Source organism: Symphalangus syndactylus, chromosome 8 (genome assembly GCF_028878055.3).
Source record: "Symphalangus syndactylus isolate Jambi chromosome 8, NHGRI_mSymSyn1-v2.1_pri, whole genome shotgun sequence".
In the NCBI taxonomy this organism is placed as follows: Eukaryota; Metazoa; Chordata; class Mammalia; order Primates; family Hylobatidae; genus Symphalangus; species Symphalangus syndactylus.
In genome coordinates, this window is record NC_072430.2 from 130,111,194 (window position 1) to 130,130,076 (window position 18,883).

Below are 18,883 nucleotides of genomic sequence, written 5' to 3' on the forward strand. Positions count from 1 at the left end.
TCACGAGGTCAGGAGATCGAGACCATCCTGGCTAACATGGTGAAACCCCATCTCTACTAAAAACACAAAAAATCAGCCAGGCGTGGTGGCGGGTGCCTGTAGTCCCAGCTACTCGGGAGGCTGAGGCAGGAGAATGGCGTGAACCCGGGAGGCGGAGCTTGCAGTGAGCCGAGATCGCGCCACTGCACTCCAGCCTGGGTGACAGAGCGAGACTCTGTCTCAAAAAAAAAAATTTTTTTACTTAAAAAATATGCCAGGTTTTTGTTCATTGTGGGAACATTCTATTTCTAATGCCTTTACCCAGCAATGTGCTGGTAAATCTTAAACAGGCTTTTAAAAAAGAAAAATGTATGCAAATATATATTTTATGACACACTTTTAAATTTAATCTGCATTGTCATTTTCCCTATCACTTTCCTAAATCCAGACAATCAAAACAATATATCAAACCCTTACTTACAGTATTTATGGATTTCCATTGTGTAAATACTACTGTTGTGATGAATTTCAAGCACACACCAGTGGTCCCTAAACATAGAATTGAAGAGATACATACATCATTATATAGCAATATGCCATACAGATACAATAGACCTAAGTAACTTTAAGATATAGATAATAGTAAAATGAATATAATAATTATAAAGTGATGAGTTTCAGTATGTTACCTTTGTTTTTAATATAATTTATTTAATTGTGAATTTGTATAATTGACTGTTTAAAAAATGGCTGTTTAACAACTGTCTCATAAATTTTCTGAAATTTTAACAATTGTTTTTTGCTGACCTGTATTAACTACCTTTAAGCCACCAGTGCCTATGCCTTTGAAGGAAAGAGAATATGAAAAAAAAATTACACAATGCCCCACATATCTGTAGTACAGATCATATCCAGCACTTGTGAGGTACATATATTATATGTGTGCTTTTGGAAGTATACCTCTGGAGCAGTGCTTCTCAAACTTTAATGTGCATGTAAATCACATGGGCCTCTTGTTAAAAGGCAGATTCTGATTTAGCAGGTCTGAGAGTCTCTATTTCTTTTTTTTTTTTTTTTTGAGACAGAGTCTCGCTCTGTCGCCCAGGCTGGAGTGCAGTGGTGCTATCTCTGCTCACTGCAAACTCTGCCTCCTGTGTTCACGCCATTCTCCTGCCTCAGCCTCTTGAGTAGCTGGGACTACAGGTGCCCGCCACCATGCCCGGCTAATTTTTTGGATTTTTAGTAGAGACGGGGTTTCACCGTGTTAGCCAGGATGGTCTCGATCTCCTGACCTCATGATCCGCCCGCCTAGGCCTCCCAAAGTGCTGGGATTACAGGTGTGAGCCACCGCGCCCGGCCGAGAGTCTCTATTTCTAACAAGTTTGCAGATCTTACTGATACTGCTGGTCTCTGGACCTAAATTTGAATAGCAAAGGCCCTGACTAATTTCTTTAGAAACTTACTTTATAAGAGTCAATCTTCCTCTCTCTCACTGCATATGTGTGTGCACGTGTTAGTGTGTATACACACACATACATACACACATGTACACTTTTACACACATAGATACACACGCACATATAAACACACATATACATACACATGTATATCTGTATCTGTAATTTGAAATGGGCCCCTCCATGTACTCAAACAAAATGATATATAATTAAATGACATTCTGTAGAGAAAACAGGAGAAAAAATGGGAGTTGGGATTGCTGCGATCCCAGGGAGGAGAAACTGCTGTTAACAATCCTTGTATTAAAAGAAATGTTCAAGGAGCCCGAAATCAGTTCAAGGTTGATGAGATGTTAGGTCATAAGGGAAGAAAGAAAACCCTGAGTTTCAGCCAGGAACAGTTGAAATTAATCCTGTAGGCATTTAAGGAACATAAGTCATTAATTTAAAAAAAATTATGCTCTAGGAAGTTTAATCGGGTGCTATCCAAGTGTGAGGCAAACTACGCTTAGTACAGAGATGCTGTTTGTCACAGGCTAGGGGTAAGTGGTAAGCACCTATGTCCAAGGGAAGGAAGAATCTGGGAGGAATCTGGATCCTGGATATATGGAGGATGAAGAGTCGGGGATGCTGAGCCCCAGTAACTGGGAACATCATGGTGCAGCTGCATAAACAGGAATCCAGGAAGAAGAAGCCAGTCTTTCTCTCTCTCTCTCCCTAAGTTAAAAATAAAGAACAGAAGATGTTAACTCTGGTTATGAATTCATTTTTCTCAAAGTTGAAGTGATTCAACGGAAGAACTCACAGGAGGTTTAGTAACATGATCATCAAGAAGTTTATGGTCATAAATCTTGTGAGTTTGTGAGGAATCTTGTATATGCTACCTTTTTGTCTTGGACCATAAGAAAGGTTTGCCAGAACCAAATCCAACTTTAAGCCTGAAGGTGGGGATATCCCTTTCTAATCAGTCCATCATTCATATTGCTTTTATTCTTGGCAATGTGACCTTAAATTTTTTCAAGGTTAATCTGTGTAAAAAACAAAATTAATGACAAATTTTCATGAAAATACAATGGTCCTGAAAGCTAGGTTCAGGAACGTGAGATTGGAGTAATTCAGGACGCTGTTGGAGGGTGGTGAAGAAAAGCAGGCATTACATCCTAATATAAAAAGTATTTTTCAAACAACATTACAGGAAATTTCAAAATATCTCTTGTATCACCTATTAGTATAGGCGCATGATCTGAATATTGTGCAAGGATTGGAAGATGACTCTTCATGGACCAAATACAAAAGTCAAAAGCTTTGACTTGTGAATTTAAGATGCTGCTAGAGAATCCAATCATTGGAAAAAAAAATAAGAGATTCAGCATTATGGTGTTAATATGTTTTAAAATTGTACTAGCAGATGTGATTGAATATTGAGGGAGAGAAATATGTTCATATGTGACTTGGGAACAGTCAATGAGTGGGAGCCAATGGAAAAAACAATAGGAAAAGATTGAAAAAGGAGATATTTGAAGAAAGAGTAAGAATTACAGCAACATAAGCTTCTCCCTACTCTTCAGCCAGAAGAAAAATCTGGTTACAAATCCACTGCCACCAAATCCATCCCTTCGAATTTGGTATAATTTGCATGAGAACTTCTTATTCTTGTAAAATCAGGTCAGTGACTCTTCATTTAAAATATAAGTTGTCCTAAATTAACACTGTACCTCAGTGGATTAGAGTATGCCAACATGATCTACTTATTAAGTGAAACTCAGCAAGAATATTTAATGAAAAAAGTCTAGATGATTTGAACCATCCTAAGTGATCCATTGAAATAGTTAAAAGGCACTGTTTCTATATGCAGACCAAAAGTCCTTTAATAAAAGAGTATGACATGCCAAAATTTCAGCATTCCATGGTACCTGTAGTCCAGCCAAAATAATAACTTCTAATAGCATTTTTGAATCGGTTCCAATGCATTGTGAAAATGCTTAGAATTCCAAAGTACCGCCGGGCGCGGTGGCTCACGCTTGTAATCCCAGCACTTTGGGAGGCCGAGGCGGGCGGATCACGAGGTCAGCAGATCGAGACCACGGTGAAACCCCGTCTCTACTAAAAAAAATACAAAAAAAAAATTAGCTGGGCATGGTGGAGGGCGCCGGTAGTCCCAGCTATTCGGAGAGGCTGAGGCAGGAGAATGGCATGAACCCGGGAGGCGGAGCCTGCAGTGAGCCGAGATTGCGCCACTGCACTCCAGCCTGGGCGACAGAGCGAGACTCCGTCTCAAAAAAAAAAAAAAAAAAAAAAAAAAGAATTCCAAAGTACCGTAGTTTTTTTTTTAATCCACCAGTAATTACCAAAGGTATTTGCAGTTGCAGTCACCTTGTATATTTTGTGCTATGATTAGCTTTTTCTTAACGACAAACTTCAGACAATTCAGAGGTTAAATTTAGCTCAATTGTTAGGATATGAAAAACGTCTAAATTTTTTCTACATGTAATTTCATCAAATTTTTACCAATGTGATTCCCTTTCCTCAGTCCTATTTTCTTCAAAGCATCTTTCTTAATGCAAAATATTATCGCACCTCCATATTCCTCTCTTCAATTTTCAAACAATCCCAAAGGTGAATATAGATTAAGAAATTCTTCTACTTCTTTTACTTGTGTACTGATGTCACTGGACTTTACCAGCCAGGTAACGTTGGTAAAAGTTAAATCAATCAAAATATGTATTACTTTCTAAGGAAATCCAAACTTCTATAAATCTGTGAATTCCTAACATAGACAATTGTTTCTAGCAGCCTGAGACATTTTTAATTTTTAGAAAATAATTTTTAGAAGGTATTTCATGTTAAGACTAAAAATTCAATAGATATTATTGAATGTCTACTACATGTGGGTTTCATGACAGGTGTTACTGGGAAGAGTGGGTGTGGTAAAATTCTAGAAAGAAAAAAATGATCTCCCCCACATATATACATGTGTATATATGTGCGTGTGTATCTATGTGTGTAAAAGTGTACATGTGTGTATGTATGTGTGTGTGTACACACTAACACGCACACACACATATGCAGTGAGAGAGAGGAAGATTGACTCTTATAAAGGTTTATATATGTATACTAGGGGAAGATAGATATGTAAATGAAATTCTGATACAAACTAAAATGTACTCTTAAAAATTGGAAGCATAATGGAGATATGAAGGAGAGAAAGATGAAAACCAAGTGGGTGAGTTTAAGCTATATTGCTTAACTAAAAGGGCATTTGAGCTAGCACTTGAAGGAATGTAGATAAGTGAACTTCATTCAAAATGGACTTGCTGAGGAAGGAAAATAGCATAAAGGAATATTGAGGCACAAAAATGCAGGCTTCATAGGAAAGGCGAGTATTTGCGTGATTGGGACATAGGATATATTGTGAAGCTATGCAAAAGTGGTTGAGGGTATAGCAAGAAGGATCTTAAATGGGAAAATAAAATAAATGGTCAATAGATTCCATTGAAGATATTTAAGCAGGAGAATTACATATGGGAGCTGTGTTTGAGAAGATGACTTAAAACTTGTATGATCTGAACAATGAGGAGACAATTTGGTTTTCTTTCTTATATAAATGGTTTTTACATTAAAACTAATTGTTTAAAAAATAGTTGCTATACTTTAGTTCAATAACATGATCCATGTGTCCAGATAATTTCAGGATTAACTATCTTAAATTGAGAGTAAACACCCCTTTTGCTAATTTACAATGTCTTTGATGTAATGACTCCCTACCAATTCAACAAGAGTCTCAAGAACAGAACTTTATATTTTCCTTCCCATTTCTCCCTTAAGTTGACATCTCTTTGAAATTTCAGAATCATTCTTAATGTGTTCCCTGAAATCAAAGGGAAAACTCAGAGAAATGTAGGATGATGACTGTTGATCTCTACTGTTTCTTTCTTTAAAAAACCTTTTTCTCAGAAATATTTGTCAATTAAAAGTGTCATCCTGTATATAATTCATCATCTCTCAAGAAGCAGTCAGGTTATCTATGTACTTTTTATAACTGTTTTTATCAACGTTTTCATCCATGGTCAAATTCTCTTCACTAAATGCTCAAATTATAATAATTATTATTTTCTCTATTAGTTATTGTCAAAATCTAATGACTGTTGTATTCATTAGAAAATGCTCTAGGATAATAATACTCTCTTAAGTCCAGTGAATCAATACATTTTGTTACCTTTATATTTTTGTTCTCAACTTCAACATTAAGTTTGAACGTAAAACATATTTACTTATTCACTTTTTGACCTGCTAATAAGGAATTGAATTGATCATGAACAACAACATGAAGAACAAACTTATGGGACCAGTTACTAATTTATTAATTTTTTAAACTCAGGTTTTTTATTTAAATTAATAGTGTTTACTTGTGAGCTACTTCTCTCTCTCAAGCAATAATATGAAGTAGTAGTTCTTGAAGTTTGAAAAATCACTGAATATTTTATATATTGAAAGCCACAAATGCAAAATAGATGAAGTTTGTGACATTCTGGGTCAGGGTGGGCCTTTGGGAGGCATGGTTCCACCCCCTTAGGCATCCATTTATCATTTATTCAATAAATATTTTTGATTCCTATTTGGTCCAACATTGTGCTAAGTGCTGGAAATAAGAATGAGGAGGCAAACCCAAGGCCCCTGCAGTTTGTGATTTAGTTGAGAAAGAGAGACATCAATAACAACAATTTCAACAACAAACACACACACACATACACAAATAAACATGCAATGGCAACTGTGATGATTGACAAAAAGCAATGTGACATACACTTATAGCATACTGTAATGAGAGTAGAATTAAATGAAGCAACAGTATACAAAAATATCTTATTTTTACATATAATGCATAGTAATAATTCCTATTCCATTATATTCTATTCCTTTAACAAACATAAAATTCTACAGTGACTTACTGAATTGATTTAAAACCCTTTAAGCTTCACTACCTGTAATTTTACAGAAAGATCCATTAAAGTTTTTTCATTATGAAACATCTTCCTATCTACTTTTGCACATAAAAATGTGGGGCCATTTTGTTGGGCTGCCCTCACCTTCTTTATTCATGTGTATGAGATGAGTGGTCTGAGAACAAAAAGGACTGGTAATAGAATGGTGCCTGTTAGAGTAGTGTACAGTGTGGCTGCTTGCAGATTCCTCTGCAGTGTTTCCCTTAGTCTTAGCCTTTGTTGCCACTGTTGCATCAAAAATAATATATTCAATATTTCTTTTCTGCTTCACTATGCCAGCAATGTTTAAGGGAATATTAAAAGGAAAGTACTGCTACTAATGATGGGTCACTTCAATAGAAAGAGAGTGTGGGGTTTCCTGAAGGCTTCTGAAATGCACCTGTTTACCCCTTTCTCATTCTCTCCTTACTCAAATGCAACAGAAAAATCAAACCTTCCAAAATGTTATTTGATGTTCTTGCTGCTCCACCACCACAGAGCCTATTTTCCTCACTGCCACCTCCTTCTTTCCCTTCCAGGATCATTAAGTTTCCTCTTCTAGGTCTCTTAGCTGAATTCCCTAGGCAGCTCTTTTCCCCAGCCAGCCCTACCCCAAACAAACTCCTTGGGTAAACAAATGTGCAATCTTACTGCTAATGGGAAGAACAACAGAGTGGAAGAAATGGAGAAAATGGTATACGGAGAAAAGACAAAGCCCATGGATCCATTATTTCAGGGATTTTGTGGACTGTTCAGGACTTCTTCAGACAGCTGGTAAATACCGTACTTCTTTACCAAGAAGAGACTGGTTTGTGTTTTCCTAACAAAGATGTTGCTATACTGCACCTGTTTGAATATTCTGTACTGGTAATTTATATGCAGGTGATGAGTAATGTGAAAATCTGTCATTTATTTTAAATTGTTTAAAAAATTAACTTACATAACATCTATATATTATAACACTGTATCATATACTTATATATGTTTTAAGAAGGTAGATCTTGAGTTAAGTGTTCCTTTCACAAAATAATAAATAAGAGAGCTAGGGGAAAATTTGAAGGTAATAGGCAGGTTCATGATATAGAATGTGAGGATGGCTTTATTACCACTTATCTTTAAACTCATCAAACTATAATTGTTAATTATGCATAGTTTTTATGTAAATACATAAATAATGGTAAGAAAAAAATATGGTAATCCATCACCATCCAAAATCCTTGCCCTGGTTTGAGCAGAGACTTTGAAAAGAAATAGTATTGTTTTCTTACTCAGTTCCACAGCTGTTTGTGGAACTGGTAAACGTTGGGTAAAAGCACTGGTCAAAATACCTTCATTTAGAATTATTTGCAATTATCACAAGAGCTACTTTTAGAAAAAGTGAGACGTGCGCACACACACACACACACACACACAATTTAAAATAATAGCATGAGTAATAACATACCTAAAAAGAAAATATCTTCTAAATAAAACATACTGCTCAAAATATTTGTTCATTTTCATTTTTACAGAGAGAATTGAAAGTTTTGTTTATATTTGAGCCCCAAAAAGTTTTATGTGGAAATAATTGGATGATATAATTGCTAAATGAGAAAAAAATGTTATAGCCCTTTCCGTATTTCAGGCATGGAAATATAACTGTCTTGAAAAGTGTCTTATAAATTATTTCAAATACTATCTGGAGTCAAAGACTTTGTTTTTTTTAAGAAATAAGATAAACTATAATACATGGATAAAATTTACTTTAAAATTTTAAATAACTATATGTGAATGAAATTTCTTAAAGGACTCACACTTGCCAAGGTTGTGGTTTACAGGAAAAACTTGAGGATTTTAGGGTCTTGGGTATTTCCAACTTAGTAAGATTGTTTTCCTCCACCACCATAGTAAATGAACACTAACTATATAAAGAAATCAGGTTTTTAAGTTGGTGCTTTATGTGTGTAGGTATTCCATTCTGCTAGGAGTGGCATTTGGTGCTCACATTTTCTAAGACGCCAACAGCAATTAAAAGCCTGTATCCACTTTGCTCTTTTGTCTTAGTTCTACAAGCAGGCCATAAACTGTAGGACTGTAAGAAGGATGGTGTTCCAACATGTGTTTTTTCAGCGTACACGTCCCAAATGATTAGTTGACTTAGCTAGGAGAGCAGCCCTTCACTGGGGCTCGGCCACTTACATCTGTAGCTAGCTTCAGGCTAGTTGCTAAGTAATAGGCATTACTATTAATTAGCCTCTAGTGTTAAGACATAATTTATCATTTTATCAAATTTCATTTAATAATCTCTGTGACAATGTGAATTAGGCAAGGAAGTATTTTCTCTTGATTACAGATGAGGGGCTGAGGATCAGAGATTAAATTACTTACCAAAGCTAGTTAGCTCAACTAGCCCATAGGCTAAGGAGCCACTAGGTTTAGAATCCAGATGTCCTGATGAGACATCTTTTACTCCTTCTACTCTACTGTCAGCCTCCTGCTTAATGTTGACTGGCTTAATGTCATATTTTCTCACTTGGAGAATGAGAAATAGAGTTCTCTGTAAGGCTAATCTCTGCTCTAAAATTCTGTGAATCTTATTACTTGAACACATGCTTTGAAATCAAAGTTGATTGGCCTGGTCTGGTGGTTTTCAAAGCATGGTCTTTGCATCAGTGTCATCTGAAATGTATCAGCATCATCTAGAAATGAAAACTTGGGCTTCACCCCAGTGCTATTGAATCAGAAACCCTAAGGGTGAGGCCCATCAATGTGAGTTTTAAGAACCCCTGTGGGTAATTTTGAGGCTCTCTGAGCCTGGCCTATTCAGATTCTCATTAATGTGCTTACAGCAGTTGGTCATTAATATGGTTTGGCTTTGTGTCCCCACCCAAATCTCACTTTGAATTGTAATAATCCCCAGGTGTTGGGGGTGGGGCCAGGTGAAGATAATTGAATCATGGGCGTGGTTTGCCCCATACTGCTCTCTCGTGATAGTGAGTCTCTGATGGGTTTATAAATGAGAGTTCCCCTGCACAAGCTCTTTTGCCTGCCACCATGTAAGACATGACTTTGTTCCTCATTCACCTTCCACCATGATTGTGAGACCTCCCCAGCCACGTAGAACTGTGAGTCTATTAAACCTCTTTCCCTTATAAATTACCCAGTCTTGGGTATGTCTTTATTAACAGCATGAGAACTGACTAATACAGTCATTGACTCTCAAACCATGTTAACTTCATTTCTAAGTTGGGTTTGTGCTCATCTTCATCCAGCAGCATTTTAGAAAGGTTACTTGAGAGGGAGGCAGAATTAGATGTCTCTAAGATGAATGTACTCCCTTTAGACTCTGGCTTTATGTTATTTTCCAGAGGACTGTTTAAAAGCTGGACAATGGTGGGGAGGAGCCAGAGATTATTGGTGGGAGGGGTGTGTGTGAGTCCCTGTGGTATTCATTTATCCAGGAAAAACACATAAAATGTATTTAAATTCAGTCTCGTCTTACTGAATATCACAGCCCTGTACTCAGGGCAATCACAGAAAGGGAGAGATGGATATTTTCCAAATCGCTCAAATGACTTGGGCAAAAGAGGAGACAAGCATGCCATTACCTCAAAAAGCTTCAGAAGCCATTAGGTCAAGGCATGACTGACATTCTGGACTGGATGAGTTTTTGCTGATGCAGCTGCCCTGTGTATGTTAGAATATTTGGCAGCATCCATGGCCTCTACTCATTAGATGCTAGTAGCCACGCCCCTCCCCCAGGCATGACAATCAGAACTATCTCTAGACATTGCCAAAGTGTCTCCCTGTGGGGGGTGGTAAAACTGCCCCCGCTTCTCTCCTACCCCCATTTGGTTGAGAACTAGCACCCCGCGGAATTCCCTTTATCACTTTCTCCTTATCATGAGGCCACCCACCCTTGAGCAAGGTGCATGGTGCCCTGGCTGGAATAGCCATTATCCACCAAGCCTTCCTTCTCCTGGCTATTTTAGAAGAAGTGTGAAAAAGAGGAGACCCAGATTTTTGAGAAGCTTGGCTGCTCTGCTTGGAAAATAAATCAGCAGTGAGAGGTAGACTGTAAAACCAAGAGGGTATTCAGCACTCCTATCCTCCTGGCTACAGCGGCCTCTGAAAGAATAGCTAAGGGTAGGAGCTATGGGAGTGCATGAGCTGAAAAGAAAACTGCCAGCTATTAGTGATTCTGTAGGAGGTAAATGTTCTAAGCTTTGATGCTACTGAGAATTCTCTGAAGGCCTGTGCAAACAGCCCCAGTTTGAGGAGCAGGCAGGCGCAGGCACTGATCCTTGCCTGCTGCTGAGCTGGGCTTATGGTATTAGGTACACTTGATCTCTGCTTCCAAATCCCACTGATTTTCTCCATGGAGAAATTTGCGTCTCATAAATAACCTCTGAAGTAACCTCTGGGTTTGTTTCCGGGCATTGCTCATCTAAATTCATTGTACTCATTCAAAGCAATTGTAGCTATTTTATAATGCAGAATAAGAAACCCATCAGGGCCTACTTTGTAGGTGAGTTGGCTGGAGACCATGCTCTCTTTGAGGCTCTGATAGGATATTCTCCCTTCACAGTTCAACCTCCCTGGGCCCTCCCCTTTGGGAAAATTATCAGATACCAGCCATTAACTCCTCCTCCCTGCAAATCTGAGTTCCAGCTATTCCCTAGAATTCCCTACGTTTAAACATTTTAAATGGGAAGTGCCCTACAGTTAAGGGAACTTTAGCCAGTAGTGCAGGAGAACACCACTGGGATTGGAAAACATATGAGTAGCACTTTTGAAATTATAAGTAGACAAGAATCACATATTGCTGTGTGGTAATCAAGCCCAGCCTGGTGCTCCTATCTCCTCCAGTTTAGATTCTCTTGAACACCCTCTGGGGAATGAGTAGGCTTTCCCTGGCTGCACTTCCCTCTCACCGGGAAGGAGAATATTGGCATAGTCTCTGCTTTGCACCAGGAGTCAGTAAATGCTGGCCTGGCCTTGGCCACAAGCTAGTATTTGGGCAGGAAGTAAATGGAGTGGACAGTCGTACATGAGATCTGAGTTCAGGAACACCGGTCTTCAGGCCCACGATGGCCCTCACAGCCCCCCTGGACCTCTGCTGTAGCCTCGAGCCTCCTTTCTCATTTCTAATTGGTAACTTTCTTTTCTTTTTTTTTTTTTTTCCCCTGTCAGAGTCTTGCTCTGTCACCGAGGCTGGAGTGCAGTGGCACAATCTTGGCTCACTGCAACTTCCACCTCCTGGGTTTAAGCGATTCTCTTGCCTCAGCCTCGCAAGTAACTTGGATTACAGGTGCACACCACCACACTCCGCTAATTTTTGTATTTTTAGTAGAGACAGGGTTTCACCATGTTGGCCAGGCTGGTCTTGAACTCCTGACCTCAAGTGATCCAACTGCTTCAGCCTCCCAAAGTGCTGAGATTACAGGCGTGAGCCACCACACCTGGCAAACTTTCAACCAGATAGATTTTATTTAGGAATTTTGAATTAGCTTTGCTAGACCAGCTTTATCCATACAACATAGATATAGTATTTATTTATGGGGATGTTTGTTCATAGATATATAGATATATTTTAGCAGTCACTATTTTCTATCCCCCTTTCTGATATCCTCCACCCACACCCACATACAGAGTATCAATTTTATAGGTAGCATTTCCAAGTTTTATTGGTTTTAACCAAATCCTCTATTCGCTTTCTCTATGTATGATGGCACATCTGTTCATGGCATTGGCTGAAGCTTAGCTGACATTCCCAAAGTGCTTGGTGTAAGGGGAAGGGGCCCATCTGGGGCTAGAAAAGAAAATTTGGACTCAGCATTCACAAAGTTCTCTTTGTTCACCTAGGAAGTTTCTTCTGACCCATATCCACTGATCATCATACAGGCTAAATCAAAATTTATGTATTTCCTTTGCATAATCCTGCTACTGCTTAGAAAAAGGAATGACAGAAAAATCTTAATCATTCTCCCACAGAGCTTGAAGGTGAACAAACATGCTTGGCAGCTTATGCCTAATGAAGTCATAAGTGCCAGGAAAAGAATGATAATCCTTAACCTTTAAAAATAAAATAAAACAGATTTTGTTTACTTAAGAAAAAAGTTAGACTGCTCATTTTATAAGCCAATCACATAAACATAACAGAATCTTTATTTCATCTGTTTTATATGACTTTTTAAGACAGAGTCTTACTCTGTCACCCAGGCTGGAGTGCAGTGGCATGATCTTGGCTCACTGCAACCTCTGACTCCTGGGTTCAAGCAAGTCCCATGCATCAGCCTCCCAAGTAGTTGAGAATACAGGCATGTACAACCAAGCCCAGCTAATTTTTGTATTTTTAGTAGAGACAGGGTTTTGCCACGTTGGCCAGGCTGGCCTCGAACTCCCAGCCTCAAATGATCTGCCCACGTTGGCCTCCCAAAGTGCTGGGATTATAGGCATGAGCCACCACACCCAGCCTTTGATAGGATATTTTAGGCATGAGCCACCACACCCAGCCCTTGACAGGATTTTTATTTCCCAAACTTTCTGAATAGGTGGGTTTCCTTTTGGCTTCTCTAAGAGACACTCTTTTGGGACAGACTTTAGACAGTTTTCATAGTCTACAGAACCAAGTCATGAAATGAATTCTTCTACAATGGTTGGTGAGTTTGATTTTATCAGTAATATTGAAATAGGGACTTCCTTTAAAGAACAACTTTGCTCAAAACAGCATAGTAAATAGGGAAGTATGCCACCCAGGTAAGGAAATGAATACTTACCAGCACAGCTTTGCTAAGATTCCAGGCAGAAGAACTGTTCCAAGTTCGTCTGCAAAATGATTTCATGACTGATGATGTCAATGCTCAACTGAAATAATGTTTTCCTCACTCACCAGCACATTTTACTCCAAAGTCTGCATCGTACTTATATTTTTGTAAAAGGTTTTCTCATATATAAAAGGCTCCCCATTTTCCCCTTTTTCTTTATTTTTATTTTTATTTTTTTGAGAGAGTTTTGCTCTGTCACCCAGGCTGGAGTGCAGTGATGATGCCATCTTGGCTCACTGCAACTTTGCCTCCTGTGTTCAAGCGATTCTCCTGCCTCAGCCTCCCGAGTAGCTGGGATTACAGGTGCCTGCCACTACACCTGGCTACTTTTTTTTGTATTTTTAGTAGAGATGGGGTTTCACCATGTTGGCCAGGGTGCTTGAACTCCTGACCTCAGGTGATCCACCTGCCTGGGCCTCCCAAATGGTTGGGATTACAGGTGTGAGTCATTGTGCCCGGTCTCCCCTTTTTCTAAGATTCACCTGTAGCTGGTTAATTAATCATAAAATAAGACAATAGATTCCTGTTTTCCTTTCTTACTAAAAGTCTAATAATTTATTTCTCCTTTTAGAGAGGAAACAAGTACCAGCTTTTGCCATATTCTGAAATACCCAACTTTCTCTAGTAATCTGGAGTCATATGGTTAGGATGTGGATGTATAAGCCAGCAGAATATCCTCATTCTGAAAACGGGGGTTGAACTCACACAGTGCAAGGATGCTCAACCCTAACTGGCAAATATAAGGCCCTTGAGAATTGTCTAAACAAATACCAGTGCCCTGGGACCTTGACCCAGATCAAATAATAGATATCTGTTGGGATGGATTCCAGCACCAGCATTTTTTAAAGCTTTCCCAAGTGGATCCAATGTATAGCCAAGTTTGAGAACTGCTGAATTACAAGCTCATTTTCCAAAGGGTGTTCATAGCTCTGAGAATCCTGGAAAAACAGTTTGAGAAACAATGCAAACTGTGAAAGGTTCTTAGATGTTCACAATGCACATTTTCATATTGTTCATCCAAGTGACCTGCAGTTAAGAAACCTCCTGAACTGTCTTTGACAAGTCAAACTGTGTTTGACTTAACTATGAATCTCCTTTAATTCATATCTCTCCAGTTAGAGGAGCTTCAATTTGTCAGAGCACTTTGGAAAACACTGAACTACTCTAGGGAATTTGGGCAGCTTCTGGCTCTGAGACTCAATTTCCATCCCATTCTGTTCTCTTCTATACAATTCCACATGCAATAGTGTCCCAAAGGTATTCCTTTGATTACTTACAACATAAAGACTCTTGTTTGACTCCCTTAGCAGCAACACATGAGACTCATAATCATTATCCTTTTAAGAAAAATGTCAAGGCATTTTCCTGAAGGATGCTGTGGAGCATCAATATAAAATTCATATTGTAAGTAAAGAGAAAGACCAGCTTTGAGAAAGACTGGGGATTTTCCTTGCAGATGTAAATATATCTGCTTGACTCTCTTTATAAATTAAATTTTACAAGTAGCAGCTACTGTTCTACAGCAAGGCCTCCGGGATAAGGGAAATGATAGGCAGACTGAGGAAGAGATGTAGCTTGAGAGGATTAGGCAATCCAAATCCAGGATTACCAAGCCGGAAACTAAAAGGGAGCCTCTGCAGGGCTGACTCTGAGAGGAACCTGACAGGGCATGGGGCCTGATGAGACACATTGCCATCAATGTAAATTAAAACTTAGATGTGCCTTTGTCTTTTCTCAAATGCAGAGTTGCTAAACATTGTCTTAAACTTTGCTATTAGTTTCTGCGACCTGAATACTGCTATTTGTGTATTGATTTGCACAACTCATGACTGTTAAAAGATGTTGCTTCTCAGATTTGCCCACCTGCATGGAGCATTACACTCTTGACTGCTGTTATGGAATTTTTCATTTGTTCCATTATTTAACCAGTATTTCCTGAAGGTGTTCATGTTCTAAGCACTGCCCTAGATGATGGAGACAGAGTGGGAACCAAGATGTACAAGTGGGGTCTTCTGAATCCCATTCAGCCTGTCTAATTAATATCCCTTCCTAATGATGCCTGAAGAGTTCTTGACACAGGACTCTAAAAAGGCAAAAAAGAAAAAAAAAAGTTTAAATTAAATTCCTGGCTAAAGAAGGGGAATTGCCTAGAGTTTATTACCTTAAGCTTAATTACATGAGCAATAAGTGATACATTATATGAAAAACAAGGCAAGAACGAAATTTTGAACAACTTGCTCTTTAAAGAGTTAGTGAATTCCTTAGCCTGGTTGAGGTGCGAGGAAGTGTCCCATTGCTTGTCAAACCTATATCTCCATCATTAGGCTTCTGTGTCCTACCACCTTTTATTATTCGCAAATCATATTTTGTGTTGAATACTATCATCTCACCCTACCTAATTTTTTTAAATTATGGATTCTAAATCAGAGAATTTAAGTGTCCGTGAATTTGTAATTTCTCAGCAATTTCTTGAAATCTAGATTTAAATATAGAGGCTTCATCAAATATGTCTCTATAGTTTTTACTACAATGGTTTGTCTTTGGAAAGGACTTGGTACTATTTCCCCTCCTCCAATACGTATGTTGCAAAACTGTATGCCACAGATGGCTTCTCTCTAGTGGGCTGGACTGGGGGTCTTTACTCTGCAGTTAGTGACATTTCAAGTCATGAGAGATGCTAACAGCCTTGACTTTTGGCAGGAGACATTTCCAGATTGGATATGATCTCAGAAAAGTTTGCCCTCTCTACAAAAGTCATTGATTGCATGATACTTCATATAAAGCAATAAGATTCTCCAGGCTGCAAAAGCTTGCAGTTTAACCATTTACTGTAGTTTATTTTCATTATGCATTGGCTGGACATTCTCCAGTAGTGAAAGACTTAAAAAACCTATACCCTATCTGGCTAAGAAACAAGGAGATGATGAACAGATACAGAAGAGGAGGTGGTGGTATGACCCAAGGGGTGTGGGCTGGGGTATGACAGGTCAAATGCAGAGACCTGAACTTGAGTGCTTAAGGCCAGGAGAAAATCCATGTGTCCTTTCACATGTTGGCTGCTCCATAGCCCATGTGGCCGGTGTGTGATTGGAAGAACAAATGCCCATGTGTCCTGGTGACTGTTCCTTTGCCTATTGATTGTAGGAAGCATCTATGTCAGACCCATCAGATATAACACTGTTATAACCAAGCCATCTTGTCAAGAAGTATATTTACATTCTAAGACTCTACACTTAGAATATGTATTTTTTTTCTTTTAAAGAATTCATGTGTGTTCTGTCCTATAACTGAATAACTCTGGGGATAGGTGGGCCTGCTTCAAAACCAACTCAGTTCCAAGTTATGAGAACTTAGACTGGTTAGTTAAGCTCCTTGCAACTCATCTTTCCATTTGCAAAACAGGGACATGGTAATAAACTTGTCACATATGAAAGGTATTTGGCATAAACATAAAGGGCTCTGATAATTTAGGTGTTATTTCCATCATGTTTGTGTAACTCTGTTCTTGCACTGATATAAAGAAATACTGAAGTTGGGTAATTTATAAAGAAAAGTTTAATTGGCTCACAGTTCTGCAGGCTGTACACGCATGGCCCTGGCATTTGCTTGACTTCTGGGGAGGCCTCAGGAAGTGTTTACTCATGGTGGAAGGCAAAATAGGGGCAGAAATGTCACATGGCGAGAGAGGGTACATGAGAGGGAGAAGGGGAGGATGCCACATACTTTTAACAACCAGATCTCATGACAAGTCATTTATTATGAGGACAGGACCAAACCATGAGGGATCTGCCTCTATGATCCAAATACCTCCTGTGAAGCCCCACATCCAACACTGGGAATTACATCTCAACATGAAATTTAGAGGGGAGATTCAAACTAAATCAATGTATCCTGGCAGAGGAAAGTGGGCTCTGCTGACATAACATCTTTTATAGCAACCTTTTTTTTTTTTTTTTAGATAGGGTCTCACTGTGTCACCCAGGTTGGAGTGCAGTGACACCATCTCAGCTCACTGCAGCCTTACCTCCCAGTTTCAAGGATCCTCCTGCCACAGCCCCAACAAATAGCTGGTACTACAGGTGTGTGCCACACCACCTGGCTAATTTTCGTATTTGTTGTAAAGATAGGGGTCTTCCCATGTTGCCCAGGCTGGTCTCAAACTCCTGAGCTCAAGAGATCTGCCTACCTCTGCCTCCCAAAGTGCTAGGATTATAAGTGTGAGCTACCACACCTAGTGTATAGCAACTTTTATGTTTTTTAAAAAGTCTGTTTAAAATGCATTCCCAAAGCCTAAGTTAGTGAATAGTGATGTTGCCATTCACTGCCTCAGCAAGAAGCATGGCTGATACAGGATCGTGAACTGGAGCTTTGCTTACTTATGTTTATCTAACATGTACAGGGTGACCAACATAAGGAAAAATGGGAGATTTTACAGAAATGTGTGGATTTCCATAGTTTCTCAAAACAATTGGTAGAGTTGTTTTTCTGACTGGAGATTTACAAGGTAACTCAGTGTCTCTACCACTACTGCCTTGGTTTGAGTAACCGGTGGCTCTCATCTGGATTCGTGCATTTGTGCAATTGCTTCCTAAGTGACTTCTCAGCCTCTGATCTCACTTCCCACTCCTGTTATTAACCTGATGTAGTTCATACCATATCACTGTTTTATTCAAAATGAATGAAAAGTTTAACAATGATCTTTATGGGGAAAAAGAAAGACTGTATTAGTGGCATTTGCTGATTTCCATGGTGGAAATATTTCACAGTGGTTGATTTTAAGCTTCCAATGTGAAGTCACGTCAGAGTTGGAAAGATGTGCACAAGCAGCTCTGCCAACCCATTGTAATCCAGCCTCAGTACACAACTAAAAATCTCCCCAATGACTTCTTGAACCACTCAAAGTAAGGTTCTTACAATGACCATGAGTCAAGTCAATGACCGTGAGATGTCCAATTACCTCTTTTATCTCACCTCCAATGCTACACTCTTCTCTCTAGTTTCACACTCTTTACTACTTAGTTATTTTGTAAAATGGGAAAGTGTCTGTGGCAACACATCACATAAAATGTATGACAGCATTAAGAGCTCTTAAGAAGAAAAATATTTTATAAATCCAAGTTGATGGGAACACTGCCAATTCCCCTAATGTGACACATAGATCACTGTCCTTCACTGAGCAAGACAAATTACTCAATGACTATGTCTCCCCACAAAACTGGATGTGAATCAAGCCTTCTGTCACCTGATTTACTGTGAATAGCCTTGATACCTCTGCAGGGAAATGGGAAGTATTACTTTGCTTGACTTCAAAGATGACTTAATAAGGCAAGAATGAATCAGTTGCCATGTGTTTTTAGTCACATCCAGTCCCATTCACTGTATAGGTCCAGTCACTAATGCTTTACCACCAGTTCTGCTGGATTCACCTTCTCATCCCCGTTTAGCATTCATTTCTTCTCCAGAGCCTATCTCCTGGCTGTTAAAAGAAGATACCAGATATCAAGATATACAATTTCATTCCTCCCAGAAAATTAGGTCCTAGAGAGTGTGAGACAGGTTAGAAGGAAGTGATTTGCTTATAGGCCTTCCATATGCTTTTGTCATCTCAAGGTAAGGTTTGGTATTTTTATAATTTCTCTAAGCTTGGTGATATTGCCTA

The 18,883-nt window shown here is 38.9% G+C and overlaps 1 protein-coding gene across 7 annotated transcripts in view; it reads left to right on the forward strand.

The window, feature by feature from the left end:
- The window catches only part of NYAP2 (neuronal tyrosine-phosphorylated phosphoinositide-3-kinase adaptor 2), a 330,902-nt gene that overhangs the window by 80,262 nt on the left and 231,757 nt on the right, over positions 1-18,883 (forward strand). The window contains exon 1 of one of the 7 annotated variants that reach the window (XM_055290805.2): positions 6,618-7,192. The exons of the other annotated variants lie outside the window; for them this stretch is intronic. Within the exon in view, the coding sequence (XP_055146780.1) occupies positions 7,056-7,192 (137 nt within the window). The 5' untranslated portion in view covers positions 6,618-7,055. Of the gene's footprint in view, positions 1-6,617; positions 7,193-18,883 lie in introns of those variants that run through there. 7 annotated transcript variants of the gene reach the window in all.